The 15,747-nt window shown below is 36.4% G+C and overlaps 1 protein-coding gene across 1 annotated transcript; it reads right to left on the bottom strand.

Annotated features, from left to right (window-relative positions):
• Positions 1 to 871: 871 nt before the first annotated feature.
• LOC113352388 lies at positions 872 to 10,702 on the bottom strand. Its single transcript, XM_026596212.1, has 3 exons — positions 10,397 to 10,702; positions 1,047 to 1,127; positions 872 to 952 (listed from the first exon to the last, which is right to left on the bottom strand). The coding sequence occupies exons 1-3, from the start codon at positions 10,700 to 10,702 to the stop codon at positions 872 to 874; spliced, it is 468 nt and encodes a 155-aa protein (XP_026451997.1).
• Between the last annotated feature and the right edge of the window lie 5,045 nt (positions 10,703 to 15,747).

Raw genomic sequence — 15,747 nt, 5'->3', positions numbered from 1 at the left:
GATTTGATTCTTGCAATTATAAAAAATATTGGTTTGGATGTGCCACGTACAAAAAAATTGTTGAGAAAGTGGAAAGACTTGACGAACGACACTCATAATTGCAAAATCTCTATCCGTTAATATAACCTGTGGCATCTCTTCTCCATGGTAAATCAACCTCACTTGTTCCAACGCCCAAACATAGTCCTCTATTTCTTCTTTTTCCATAAAGCACCATGCAACGGTGAATGAATTTTTATCCGAAGTATAGATTACCACGTTCAACATCGGCATGTTATACTTGTTTGTATTGTAGGTGCAATATATGAATAGAACCTGGTAAAAACACTGAGCCAAATCCATCATCCTTGGATGTACAAGAAAAATATGAGTCACTTTCTCATCCGGACCCACCTTAGTTTGCATGGCGTAGTTAAGAGTTTCTGCTAACCACTCTGATTGTTGCATAATGAACCTACCATCCCATTTAGTTCTCTTAATCGTTGCTTTAGCGGCGTTGATTGTGGAAATGGTGGACAAGTTATCCTTATTTTCCACCCTTATTGCATTTAAGATATTAAGTGGTCTAAATCCCTTCATCTGCCTAACTTTATCCATCTGATGTGGTTTCAATCGGGCATATGCAGGGTGTCCATATAAACTTGTGGGTGGAGGATGGTTGTGACGACCGTCCGGAATACTATACAATCGGAATAGATCGGCTTCATGGCGTCTTTTGAAAACAATCCTGAACGGGCATTCACACTTCTTCGAATTTGTTCTATAGACCCTAGTCGTCTTCTTCTCATACTTGTAATTCTTGCCTTTGTGACTTTCTCCCTTCTTACCCGCTCTCTCGCATACCATTTCCATCTTGTTACCATCGACGTGTCTACTTTGAACAACCACACACATCTTCTCTTTTTGCCTTAGGGATAAGCCATTCCTTGATGTCATCCTTGGTTTCCCATGTCTACATTGAGCAAACAATTAATTATACAACCATGAGATCACTAATAAAATTATTTGAATATATAAATATATCGACTCGGTTAAGGTAAACGTACCAAATCAGTCATATAGTGTTGGGAGGTATCCGGACCCAATGTAGATACGGGTTCTGGCTGGGAGCATTGTCGAACTACCAACTAAAAAACAAAACACAAAACCATTAAATTAGAGGGTCGTCAAGATATTATATGCAGATAAACGACACCACATAAAGTCGTCAACAAATCTTTTGCAGATTAACGACTTTGATTCATCTTACATTAGAGTCGTCAATCTGCTAAAATGATAATTGCCGACACTTTAACAAAGGTTGACGACTCTCCGTGTACACTAACGACCCCTGATAAATATATATACACCATTCTGCCCGGTTTTCTTCTAGAGTCGTACGGTAGAATATACCGAGTCTAAGAGTCGTTTAGTTGTAAACGAATTTTAGTAACGACTCATGATAATATTTGCATTTATTGGAGAATTTAACTCAACCAAATGTGGTTGAGGCAGTTGGGTCGCTCACTTTTATAAATAAAGACCCATATCTCACTTCTTCCTTATCAAAACCCTAATTATCAACCTTCTCTCCTCCTTCTCAAAACAAAAGCAAATACCATGACTACTCCCTACACTTTCGAAGAGAATTGCGCCATTGCGAGAGCTTGGTTTACAGTCACAAACCACTTTGAAAGTCTAGACAAAGACATTTATGAAACATCGGATGCTTGGTGGAACCGCGTATTCATCGTTTTTGTGGCATTGGACGGAAATCGCAACTCAAGGTCTTTGAAACAAGTCAAGGAACACTTCAAGGAGATAAAATTCGAGTGTAATGTTTTGAAAAGATAATTTACGGCCGTAAGGGAAGCCTTTCCGGATATGCTGAGTGCTATAAGAGTAAGTATTTAAACAAGAGGTAAAAATTATCCAAAGCTATGATCGATACTAACTAAGTATGTTTGTGTTTGCGTTTTCAGATGAAGAAGGCGTATGGATACTACGAGGTGCTTCTTGGGAAAAAGTTTGAGTTACATGATTGCTACTTTATCTTCAATGAAACCATGTATAATTACTAAGGCTGCACAAAGAACCCGGTGTACCCGGAGTACCGGACTCGTACCGGAAAAAAAAACCCGGAATCGGACTGGAACCGGTGTAGCCAGTACAAGGACCAGGAATGTATTTCATAACCGGTTGGGTACGAGTACAGGTACCGTTTCTAACCAAATTCCCGGCAGCACCGGACCTAGAAAACCCGGTATATAATAACCATCCATCTAAGTGATTTCTAGCCATCGATTCTAGGTTTTTAGGGCATCTTATCTATCAAACAACACTCTTCAATTCACTTTTAATTCACTCGTTCTTCCTTTGCTGCCTTTTTTTCTTCTTTTCTCAATTGAAGTCTACTTTCACAGAGAAGAGATAAAATCAACCATGAAGATTGAATCTCTATCTTCGTCAAAGAAGATTAAGAAACCCAATCCCAGAAACCTATTAGCGGACATTAATTCATCATCTTCTTTATCTTCTACTTCTGCTAGTATTGTTTCAATTGAAGCTTCATCAAGATGGTTATGAAAGTAACGATATAGGTATGACTCAATCAAGGTAAATCAGTAAATCACTCATCTGATTTTTGGTAATTTGTTTGATGAACTATGGATTCTTCATAATTAATTGAATGTTTAATTTAATTTTTTTTAATTGCATGATTGAATCTGAGCTAGGGTTTTATTTGAAATGGATTTGGTTTTAGATGCAAATTAATTTATTCATCAAATTAATTTGTTACAGAAGATGGAGAAGATATAATGGTGTTGCTGAGAGATGCGTTAGATCTGATGAAGAATGAATTTGTGTTTCGATCTGAAGATGCAGATGGGGTTCTTGAAGATGATTGCTGGATTTGGGGTTTAATTCAATTTCTGTTTAATTATGTTTATGTCTCTATGCAAATAATCATTCCATTGTATGTCTGCTCAGTTTTTTAGGAACCATTAATCGATTTTGTAACATGGGTTCTGATATTTGGTTTGAATTTTGTGGATTCTACTGAGTTTGAATGTTTCATAGATTGAAATTGAGGTTAATTTGTGGGTTGATATTTTGTTCAATTGAAGTATGGGTAAGAACCCGGTCCCGGTTAGAACCGGACCTGTATAACCGGTACAAGTACAGTTCCAGGTACATGTACAGGTACCGGTCCTCAATATGAAGACCCGGTCAACTCCAAGTACAGGTACCGGGTTCATTAGAAACCCGGACTGTACCGTCCCATGTGCAGCTCTAATAATTACATGTTTTATGATTGAGTATAGAAGTGAATCGTTATCATGTATTGTATTTAACTCTATGAAAGATGTATGACTTTTACAATTCAATGAAATGGTTCTATGAAATCAGAAATTATTAAAAAAAAAACAGTTTGAGTCGTCAATACTAGAGATGTATAAAAAAATGACTCTCATTTAATATGAAAGGGTCGTCCGTATATAGTAATGCTTAACTGACGAGCCTTACAGTGATAGCTACAGAGAGTAAAATGTTTTTTAGTCGTTCAGTTCTAAATATATAGAGTTCGGTTCTAAATATATATAACTAACGACTCTATATTACCTAAAAGATGGAGTCGTCAGCTTTTAGGAACCTCATTGACGATTTTTCATAACCTCATTGGTGCCAATTCATTGACGACTCTACAGGGTCGTTAGTTAATTATACTCACGATCTAACGACCCTCACACTGAGTTGTTGCATAGTGACCATGAATCGACCACTTGGAGCACCATTCATGCGATTTGAAGAGTATAGGAAGTTTACTTGATTGTTTAGAGCTTTGGGTTCTTCATTTTGAGTATTGGTTCCTTCATTTTGAGCAAAACGATCTTCATTTGCAACAATTATCAAAGCTTCCTCTATTAACATCTCTTCATCAAACATCCAATCCATAGGATTAGTTGAGACAATCTCACCATCAACATAATCATGTATGTTGTTTGAAGCTTCACCAATATCATTTCCTCCACTAGAATCACTCATTTCAAATAACCCTAAGTTTTCCCCCAAAACTCAACTTCTTCTTCTCCACAACACAAAAACACAATTTTTCTTCTATCAAATTTTTATCCTTAAATCTGATTTAATCTACCCAAATTAATTAACAACTAATCAACACTAATAATCCAGGGGTAGTTTAGTCATTTCTAAAAAGTGGGATAAGGGATAACTCCCAATTACTATTTCATGACCTTTTTTGTCCTGTAGCTAGGGGTCCCCAATTACTATTTCAGGACCCCCAATTCAGCCCTGTTTCCAAGATGCAGTATTTTTTTTTGTTGAGCGAGTTTAAACTTGCAACCGGTTCTGCTTAGCACATAAGAAATGAACAAGGACGGATTGTTATTTGACGGGTACGAGAATTCACGTGGATGTTATTTGGAAAATTTCTTGTTTGGTCCTAGGCCCATATAGTTATTTCTAGTAGGGTCCATCCATATCAGTTGTTTAACCGGAGGTCCACAATTGTTTAAAACAAACGGAATGATTAAAGTACTTGTTGTTTTCAGAGTGTATGTCTACACGGTTCCCTATCCCCTAATATCACTCGATCTCCTTCTTTCCCACCAAAAACCCAAGCTCGTTTCCGCCTACTAAACAGGGAAAAAATTCTGAAAATCATCATAAAAATCTTATAATCATTAATAAAAATTGAAGAAATCCATGAGAACCATAAGAATTACACTACTCCCGTATTGAATTATCTAAAAGTTCACTAAAAACCCTAGATTTTTTTGTGAAATCTACATTAAAATGGTAACAACAAGAAGAATCATTAGAATATTATGAGAAGAAGTTCTACTCCAAATCAGTAGAAGATGATTTTGAAGAATCACCAGCAGCAAAAACAAGAAATACATCATAAAATACGTAGTGCGCGAAAAAATGTACTACAATTCTGATTCTTTTCACTTTCTATTTTACTTTTTTTTTTCAATCCATATCTCTTATACTGAAAAAAAACCTATTTTATTCTTGAAAACCATCACATATAACACGCAGTTCGTTTTGTATAGATTCATCACCTGATTTTTTATTTTTTTTATTCCATGATCCTGGAGTGCAGACCTGCTATACTCATGTTTTTAGTTTTTTTAACATCCGTAACTCTTTTATTCTTTATGCTTCTTTCTCTTATAACCCTGGAGCGTAGATCCACTGCATTAATGGATTTTATTCTTCTGTTATTTATGTTTTAGCTTGTACAATGTTCTTATTTAGTTTTTTTATTTTAATATTGTTTTTGGTTCATAACAAATTTTGATACTGCAAATTGCTTAAATTGTTCATTTCCACAGATGCATAAGTTGTTTTCTTTTATGTTATGTGAATATCTAGGAGTGCAGGTTGGATATACTATGTTAATATTGAAGAAATTAGGATACTAGCTAGTTTTCTTTTTATGTTATGTGAATATATGGAAGTGCAGATTGCATTTACTATGTTAACTTCAACGAAATTGAGATACTATCTAGTTTTCTTTTAATGTTGTGTATATGTGGAAGTTTCTAAACAGTGTAGGATGGCTATACTGCAGTGATTCTATTTATTTTACAATCCTAGAGGTGCAGATAGACTATTATATGGGATTTCTCATAGATTCAATATTGTGTTTTCTTAAAAGTGCATAATGACTATATTGTAACTATTCACTTTATATTACAATCCTAGAGTTACAGATAACCTATACTGTAGGACTTTCATATATTCACTTTTAGTCAATCAGTAGCGAAATTCCCCCTTTCATTATTATCTTACACTGTAGATACCCAATACATATGGTAGTTTCTGATTTTTCACAGATTCAACATTGTGATTTGATATAAATTTTTATGCAAATGATTTTTGAGGTTTACTATCTTTGCAAGTGCGGACTACATATACTATATTTGTGTGTTTATGTTCTAGATAGTATGATTATTCTACAAATCACATGATCAACTTATTATCGGCATAAATATATATATATATATATATATATATATATTTCTTAGAAGTGTATAATGACTATACTGTAGTAGCTCAATTTATTTTACAATATTAAAAGTACATATAACCTATATTGTAGGGATTTTGTAGTCAATCAGTAGCGAAATCTCTCGCCATATTATGATGTGACACTGTAGATACCAAAAATACATATGGTTATCTCAAGGGCGGAGCCAGGGTTTGGCAATGGGTGGGAAAGTCACCAATCAACACATGTTTTAGGGGGTGCACAAGGGTTAAAATGACTTAAAACATGACAAATTAGTTCAAATTGGGCTTGGGAGCTCATATTTGAGGGGCTGCAATTGCACACCCACCTCTCCATGTGGCTACGACACTGGGTAGTTTTAGTTTGTCATATATTTAACACTATGTTTGGTATACATTTTTATGCAGATGATTTTTGAGGTTTACTGTATTCGTAAGTGCATATTTATGATAGTATGATTATTCTACATATGAATCTCTTATTTTCGGCATATTTATATAGATTATAGAGGAGAGTCTTCCATATCGATTGCTACTATGATCTGATCAAAGTATATATATGTGTTATACAAGTGTTATTTGTTAGATTATGGATACATGCAATTGAAGTTCCTTTTATGATCCTAGAGTGCAGAATGCCTATACTGTGGTTATTTGCAATATTCTAGTGATTCTACATGTAGTTATGCTAATGGTTTTGAGTATTACGCTTATGTGATTTCTTAGAAGTGCAGAATGTACTGTAATGACTCGATTTATTTTATAATCCTATAGGTACAAATAACCTATATTGTAGGGATTTATAGTCAATCAGTAGCAAAATCTCTCATTCTATTATTATGTGACATTGTATATACCGACCCAATACATATGGTAGTTCTTGGTTTATCATATATTTAACATTGTGTTTTGGTAGACATTTTTATGCAAATGGTTTTTGAAGTTTACTACTTTTTTAAGTGCATACTACACTTTTTTTTTTTGAAGCATAGGTATATTAGATAAGATTAAGAAGGGATTACACGTGGGAATGTTGTCCCCTAGTGTCATTTATTACAAATTGTTTCAAGAAACTGGGGATAGTATGTTCCCAAATATTAGTTTGAAATACTCCCTTTTGACTGTTATCTGCCGCATGGTTGGCGAGGGTGTCTGCTGCTTGGTTGGCTTCCATGTAAGTATGTTGAATTTTGTACTGAGGTATTGCTTCCAACCTTCTTGTAATTTCAGAAATCATTTCCTTCAAATACCATGGGGGGTCTGATCGTTCCTTGATGAAATGAACTAGTATCTGAGAATATGATTCAATGTAAATTTTAGTCCATTGGTAAAGTGGGACCGATCGTAGATCCATGACAAGAGCCCAGGTTTCAGCTAACAACGTTGTTGTGATCCCTAAAGGTTGTACCATTGAAACCATGAGTGAGGTTGTTGAGTCTCTGCAAATAAAAGCACCACCGGGGTCCCGAGTGTCCACGGGCTGCTCCATCTGTGTTGATTTTTATCCAATGTTGTTCAGGTGGTTTCCATCCAACATGAATTGTATTGGCCGTCCGCGTCTTTGAAGTATTGATTGTCGTCGGATTCATGCCCGGTAGAGGTGATGGTTGAACTGAATTCGCCCAAGTGAACTCTTAATGCATGTGGTTTTCCATTCTTATTGTGCCATAAGGAGTTTTGTGTTTCTTTCCATAAATCAAATCATTTATTGCTATCCATAGTGCCCATAGAGTGAAGCAAAAAGAAGTTGTAGCAACTGTGAGTTGATTTATCTGGAGTAGTTGGTTTATGGTAGTTGATGGCGTTATGGGTTGGGGTCTTCGGTGCATGAAATATGGTTCTGCTTCATAGTGCTAAATAGTAGATCCCAAACTTCTTGCGCATATCGACATGTGAGAAGAATGTGTTCAGCTGTTTCTGGATATAGCTTACATCTAGGACATAAGTTTGAGGGGGTGAGGTGAATTTTATGTAATATGGTGAAGGTAGGTAGGCCTTCGTTTATACCTTTCCACAAGAAAAGCTGTATTTTGGGGGGCAATTTAATGTCCAGATGTGGGTAGAGGGTGGTAGCTGATACGTGGTTGTGGTGTTGATAGGGTGATGAGCTAACAAGCAGTATCCTAACTTGACTGAATATTTACCAGTTTTTGTGTATGGCCATATAATTTTGTTTGGCGTCCCATCTTGTGGAAGGTGAATGTTAAGAATCCGAAGCATAGTTGATTGCGGAAGTTGTATCCATCGGTCAAGAATCCATGAATTTCAGATGGGATCAATAAGATTGGAAACAACTGACATTGGTTGTATGATAGGGGTGGGTGATTTGGAATCCAATTTGAAGTAGTTGGGGTAGAAATGCCAGTGCCAATTTTGTGAAAAATGTGAGGTATGATAGAGGGTAAAAGGGAGGTGAGTTGTTTCCAAAGAGGACTAGCCGAGGGTGGGGGAAGTTGGTTTGATTGGAAAAAAGGTTTATTGTTGAAATGTTTTTCTCTTCACATGGAAGTATAAATCGAGTCTGGCTAATCATGAATTTTCCATACTCTTTTCATTAATAATGCTTTGTTGTTATCTAGGCCTTTTCTAATTCCCAAGCCCCCTTCGGGAATAAGACCCGTCAGCTTATCCCATCCTATATGATGCAGTTTTTTGATCGAAGCTAGCATCATGGCCCCAGAAAAATTCCTAGTGATCTTATCAACTTTCTTATGAATGTGAGCCGGTAGAAGATTTATCTGCATAATATGATTTGCGGTATGGAGGAGTGAGGTTTTAATGAGCACTAACCTTCCTTTTTGATTGAGGCATTTCGTTTTCCATCTTTTCGCTTTGCGGCCATTCTTTGCAGAAGTGGACGAAAAACATGTGTCAATGATATCCCACTTTTGAATTGGACTCCTAATTCCTAAGTAAACAGGTGATGTTGACGTAGCTGGCATGTCGAAAACACTTTGGATTTCTCCAATGTAAGTCGGATCCAATCATGGATGATGAATTATAATGGATTTCCTGGGGCTGATGTGCTATCCGTCCGAGTTGGCATAGGAATCCAGTAATTGTTTTAGCTGAATGCAGTTTTGAGTTGATGCTTTAAATGTGATTAATAGATCATCCGCGTACATTATGTGAAGAATTGGTGGTGCCTTCTTGGATATCCCCAGACCTTGAATACTGTGTCAATTCTCCAATTGCGCTAGATTTGTTGACAGAATTTCTGCACATATAATAAAGATATATGATGATAACGGGTTTCCTCGTCTTATTCCTCGAGAATGGGAAATATAGCCATGTGGGGTGCCGTTGACGTTGATGGAGTACGTTACTGTGGAGATGCACATCATGATATATTCTCTGAATTTTCCTGGGAAACCAAGTTGCGTAAAAGCTCTTTTCACAAAACCCCAATCCAAACTGTCGTAGCTTTTTGAATGTCTAATTTGACTCCTATTTTGGGGTCATGGGAGAGGTTCAGATGTAATGAAAAAGTTCACCAGCTATCGCTACGTTATCTTGTATCGATCTCTGAGGTACAAAAGCACCTTGGTAGGGGCTGATAATGAAAGGGAGTAAAGGTCTCAAATGATTTACCGGGATTTTGGCTATGATCTTGTAAGTAACATTGCATAAACTAATAGGTCGGAACTGAGATGCAGATGTTGGGTGACCTCCCTTTGGGATTAGTGTGATGTTGGTGTGATTTATCAGAGGGTGCAAATTAAGATTCTCGAAGAATTCTCTGACCATTTCAATGAGTTGCAGTTTGGTGGTGTTCCAGAAAACTTTGAAAAACTTACTCGTATATCCATCTAGTCCCGGATTTCCGAGCCAATGGACCAAAGTGCCTCTTTGACTTCCTCATCCGTTACCTCTCTGGTCAAGGAATTGCACTTATTTGTCGTTAATAGTGGATTAATCGAAGAGAACAGGTGTTCATCTAACGTAGTACTGGCCGCCGTATATTGGTTTGTAAAATATTGAAGCAGCAGGTCAACAATATGTCTTTGGTCAAAAACCCAGTTGTTGTTTTGATCCCGCAAATGTTGAATGGTGTTGCAGCTTTGATGTATAGTTGTTGTGGTATGGAAAAAAGACGTGTTCCTATCTCCAGATTATAGCCATTGAATTCTTGAACTTTTTTTTCCAGTATGTGGCATGACTTTGTAATAGAGATAAATGCTGCACGTAGTTCTTTTTCCTATTGGATCCAATGATTCAGAGTCGTACCTGTTTGAGTTGAAATTTGATGTTGTACATATTTTTACTGTGTTGTGGATGTTTTGATCATGGTGGGGAGGTGACCAAATTTTGTTTTGTTACATTGTGTAAGTATGTTGGTCGTCGTGATGAGTTTGATTTGGAGATTTGTCGTTACCTCATCATCAGACTCTCTTTCTGAGGATCCATTGACAATGTGATGTATGTTGGGGTGAGATAGCCAGAGGTGTTCGAATTTGTAATTCCTCTCATTTTTCCAGTTTAAGTGCTTTGTCCTTAAGAGGATAGGTGCATGAACCGAAGCTATGCACGGAAGATGAGTGACTGCTGCATGAGGATATGTTGTTCTCCATCTTTGATTTGCCATGGCTCTGTCTAGACGTTCCATGATAATATTCTCGTCCTTCTGGTGATTGGTCCATATAAATGGATCGCCTTGAAAACCAAGATCTATCAATCCCATTATGTCGATCATAAAGAGAAATGGTTGAGTCTAAGGGAATGTCACCGGTCTTCCTCCCTTTTTTTTCGGATTGCATGGTAATGTCATTGAAGTCTCCAATTAGTACCCATTGTTTGGCGATTCAAAATATTATTGAAGTTGTTCCATAAATCCCATCTGGCATCTGGGTGAGGTGGATTGTATATTCCAGTGCAAAGCCAAGGTTGCGCTGGTGGTGGTGGTGGTGTAACAAGCATATGGATGTAGCTCTGGGATTGAAGTAAAATACAGACTTGTAAAAAATTCTTCCACAATAAACATAGTCCGCCTCTATGTCCAATTTTCGGAACTGTAAAAATGTTGTCGAATCTAGTGTCCGTTTAACAAAGTTCATGTGGTGTTCGGGCGCCAATGTTTCGGAGAGAAATACAATATCTGGTCTATGTGCCGCCATTAAGCCTCGCAGATGCTGGAATGTGGTGTCCTGGTTGATACCTCTACAATTCCAAGCTAGAATAGATATATTTCTATCCATGCTGGACTCGTGGATATTGAGAAAATTGTAATGAATCAGCAAATGAAGTCGACTGAAATGCTGGTGATCAGAGGGTTGATGTAGACGTGCACGCAGGTTGTCATAGATGTCGTCAAAATTGGTGTTGAAATTCCTAGTTACCAAGACTGATTCTATAACTGAAGCTGAGAAAGTGGGTATAAAAATCCTATGGATGTAGTCTTAGAGTCTCGACGGAGTAATCTTTAATTCCTACGAAGTGAAATTGGATCAAAGAGAGATAACAGGTTAAGGCCACTAACAAGAAAGCAACTCTTGTAACTAACACACCTCTATTTCAAAACCACACAAACTATAACAACCCAAACACATAGCTATTACAACCTTGTGGAATTACTGTAGCACAACACCAGAAAACAAAAGCGACACTAAGGAAAAAACAGGAGGGTAAACACACACCTAGAATTACAACCTAAAACAAACCAAGTTAAGCAAAAGACAACATGAAAAACAAAGACTCTACTAAGAACAAGCCTTGTAGAGAAAAGTACAGAAACAGATAGAAACTAGGCTGAAACTATTACAAGGTGTCTAAATAAACTAAACTTATCTCGACTTCTGCCACCACTAGATTAACTAAACAAACGACACTAAGACAGAACTGAGATTATACCGAAAAAAGAAACGGTTGGCCAGCCCAGATACAAAGTATTAGCTAATCTTCAATCATTCATCATCAGCGTTGAAGTTGATATCCTATCCAAACTGATGTAGATATGTTTTCTTGAGGGTTGAGAATTGATTACTCCTTCATAATTCCTTTGCCTTTACGGTCTGCAACTGTTTGTTTTCGCCCTTCTTCTGTGCTTGCTACCTGAAATGTGCTTGCAGTGTCTTGATATCCCAAAGAAATCCAAATATCCATAGGTACAGAGTCAGGTCAGACTGGTGGTGAATCCGGTGGTGCTGAAGAGGCAGCTTGGTAAATATCGAACAGAATTGCAGGATTCTTCTCAGCCAGTTCTTTGTATTATTTTCTCCGTTTTGGATCCGGCTCACTAGTGATCCAGTTTCTATAATCCTTAAAGGTAGGCCAGAGATGCGCAGTGGAGGATGAAGCAACTGCAGGATCTGAGGTAGCTGGTGGGTATAAGTCTTGAGGATTGAATGCTTCAAATTCTTCAGGACGGAAGTTATATAGGTAATGACTAGGATTTGGTTTTTTGGTTGAGATATTGTATTTAGGTTCCCATGAGATCTCATATGGGTTAGGGTTAATAAAAGGTTCAGGGGTATTAAAACCAAATTCATCCCATTTATGATGATTTACAACAAATGGTGGTGAATTAGGCTTTTTAATCTTCACAAGTAATTCTTCAGAAGTAACAAGAGATATGGAATCATCATGGTCATGTATATTGAACTCCGTATGGTTGGTGGCGGTCGAGTTGTTGCTGCTGTTGGTACTGGAATCATTATCATTGGCAAGGAATCCGAATTCATCATCTGCATCTCCCATGAAATCCTCCATGTCATCATCTGGTGGATGTAACAGTGGGTATAGAGTTGGAGGTGCAGGCAGCTGAAATCCATGCTGTATGAGATTTTGAGCTTGCATATATTTTCCACAATCTTCTTTTTTGTGGCCTAGTCTGCGACAAAACTCACATAAATTGTTTAGTAAATCATGATACTCAAAGGTGAGTGTGTTGAGCCCTCCTCTTCCATCATCTGCAATTGTATTTGCTTTCAAGGTGTTGAAGACATTCATAGTGAGTCTAACTGTCATAGCATATGATCCATTCTCTGTGAGTCTTGGTGGATCAAATGTTATAATTTCTCCCATATTGAAAACAAATCCTCTTATATCATCAAAGTCCTGAAGCTTCTCTAAATTCAATACTCTTATGGTGATGTTCATTTCTAAATAAATTAAGATTATTTCCCTGATATCTTGATCTTCATGCCACACACTCATCATAAAAATATCATTCATGATAGCTCTGGAACCTTGTCTAACTGCTCTAACAAATTCATGATATATCTGAAATCTGATAAGATAATATTCAACACCATCTTGTCTCACAGACAAGCCTCCTATGATTCTCCATATTTTTCTCAATGCATATCTAAGATGCCAAGCATTTACACCATGTAAGGGAAACACCTACCCCACCCCCACCCCAATAATACAATATCTCTGTAGGTTGTGTGGGACATTCTAGTGGGCAGCATGATTTTGCAAGTTCCTATTAGTGTCTAGTCTCATGGAGGTTTGAAGCATGTTTGTGAGATCAGCAAGATCACCATTCCAAATAGCCGGCATGGTGGAAGCAAAGGTACAAATATATTATGAAAAAAAGGAAGATAGAACAAAGATAGTATGGTTATTCTGCATATGATTCTCTTATTTTCTGCATATTTATCTAGATTTATTAGAAGTGCAAAATGACTATACTGTAGTACTTAAGTTTATTTATATAATCCTAGAGATACAAATAACCTATACTGTAGGGAGTTTGTAGTCAATCAGTAGCGAAATCTCCCATTCTATTATAAACTTTACTATTTTTGTAAGTGCAGATTACATATACTATGTTTGTGTTTATGTTCTAACTGCTGTTACTGGTTATTTATTTATTGGTGAGATTTACAACTGTATTTACGTCTTCTTAATAACATTGATATGGGTTGCACTCGCATTCTTAATCGATCTCGTTTTTGTTTTTCTACATCTATGAATGCTATGCATATTGATTGTGTTAAAGAACTGACATTATCGGAAGGGAGCAACCTACCAAGAACAGTCAAGTAGAACATTGAAGAAGTCGCGATGGAAATTACCAAAGATATTGAGTCCTAAAATTCATCTTTGCTATGTATTCTAGAGGAGTGTGTGTAGACTATAATGACAAACATGTAGATAGTATATCAATTATTTAATGATAAAAATGTGTATATTTTCTGCATTTGTAAACAAAAAAAAAGTGTATACTGACAAACATGTATATTTTCTGCACTTGATATCTTTAGTTGTATGTTAACATACACAATTTAGCTTTTTTCTAATGGAATTTTCTATCTCGTTAGTTTCTAAGAAGTATAGGAGATCTGTACCCGATTCCTCAGTATTATAGTGGACCTGCACTCAATTCCTAAACAGTATAGGGGGTATATACTCGATTTTTAACTAGTGTAGTGAAGTTGTACTAAATTACAAACAAGTATAGCGGACCTTCACTCGTTCCAAACCAGTGTAGAGGACCTGTATTTTGTCTCTAACCAGAGCATCGTACATGCATGTACTCAGATTTGTAAGTAGTGTAGGGACCGACACTCAATCTCTAACTAGTGTAGAGGACCTGAACTTAGATTTTTATGCAGTATAAGAGATCTATACTCCATTTCTAACCGGTGCAGATGACCTGTACTCATATATCCAAGCAGCACATCCAATTTTTGAGAGTATATATAACTAAAATTAGTACTTTTTATTGTACAATTTGTGTTCTTCTACAAGGTTATACATTAAAATAAATAAAATTTGCCTTATTTTGTTACACCAGCAAATTACAATCAAAATATACACCACAACCACATAGAATTTGGAAAGCTTCGATAGATATTATCCACCAATAAACCAGGATTAAAACAAAAAAAAAAATTGAAGAATAGAAGACAAAAAGAAAAAAATTAAAAAAATTAAAGATGGAACCAAATCTTCTACTTGGAAGCCACCACTGTCGCTGCTCAACCATATCTCTGAGCATCACCAGTTGGCATTCTGCCACAGTTAGAATCTAAAAAATTGAAAGAAAAGAACAAAATGACGAAGAGAGATTAATTTCACTTTAGAGATCCAACTGAAGCTTAGTAACATTATGTCAAACAACCATTATAATATTGGTAATAAGATAGAAAATAAGATGGTAGTAATAAGAATTATATGCTATTTATATGCATAATTTCAAAGAAAGGCAGTATTAAGACATGAAACTGATAACAATTCTAATTATGTTGCAGGTGTAATACTCGAATATGTCAACATTGTAGCTGACCTGCACTCAATTTTCTAAGAAATATTGCGGACATGCACTCAATATTCTAATCAGTATAGGGAACGTGCATTCAATATTCTAAGCAGTATAGGGGACCTGCACTTATTTTCAAACCATTGCAACAGATTTATACTAGATTCCTATCCAGTACAACTGATCTGTACTTGATTCTTAACCAGTGCATATGACTTGCGCTCAATTTCTAAGATATCACATAAATATAACACAAAACCAATTAGGTATCCAATATATAACATCCTAATGTGTACAAATCAACATAGTATAAGGGGAGTGTCCATCTCCAAAATATCACATAATGTACAGATGAAATGCACGTTTCTAGGCTTGTGTAACTGTACCCAAACTTGTACATTAGTTGGTTCAACAATAGTTAACCATATGATCACTTTCATATCAACCATATTCTTCTTCACCATAACTAGTTCAAATGACTCAAATGAACTAGTTAGAGAGTTGTTCAATTGCAAGGAAAT

The sequence above is a fragment of the Papaver somniferum genome, chromosome 2, assembly GCF_003573695.1.
Source record: "Papaver somniferum cultivar HN1 chromosome 2, ASM357369v1, whole genome shotgun sequence".
In the NCBI taxonomy this organism is placed as follows: domain Eukaryota; kingdom Viridiplantae; phylum Streptophyta; class Magnoliopsida; order Ranunculales; family Papaveraceae; genus Papaver; species Papaver somniferum.
Note: the sequence above shows the minus strand (reverse complement) of the source record. Positions and strands in the feature narration are given on the sequence as shown.

Coding starts and splice junctions, on each gene's coding strand:
- LOC113352388 (XM_026596212.1), bottom strand. CDS start 10,702: ATGGGATTGATAGATCTTGGTTTTCAAGGCGATCCATTTATATGGACC. Junction 1,128..10,396: donor AAAGAGAGTCTGATGATGAG/GTAACGACAAAT, acceptor TTTGTTTTTTAG/TTGGTAGTTCGACAATGCTC. Junction 953..1,046: donor AACACTATATGACTGATTTG/GTACGTTTACCT, acceptor TGCTCAATGTAG/ACATGGGAAACCAAGGATGA.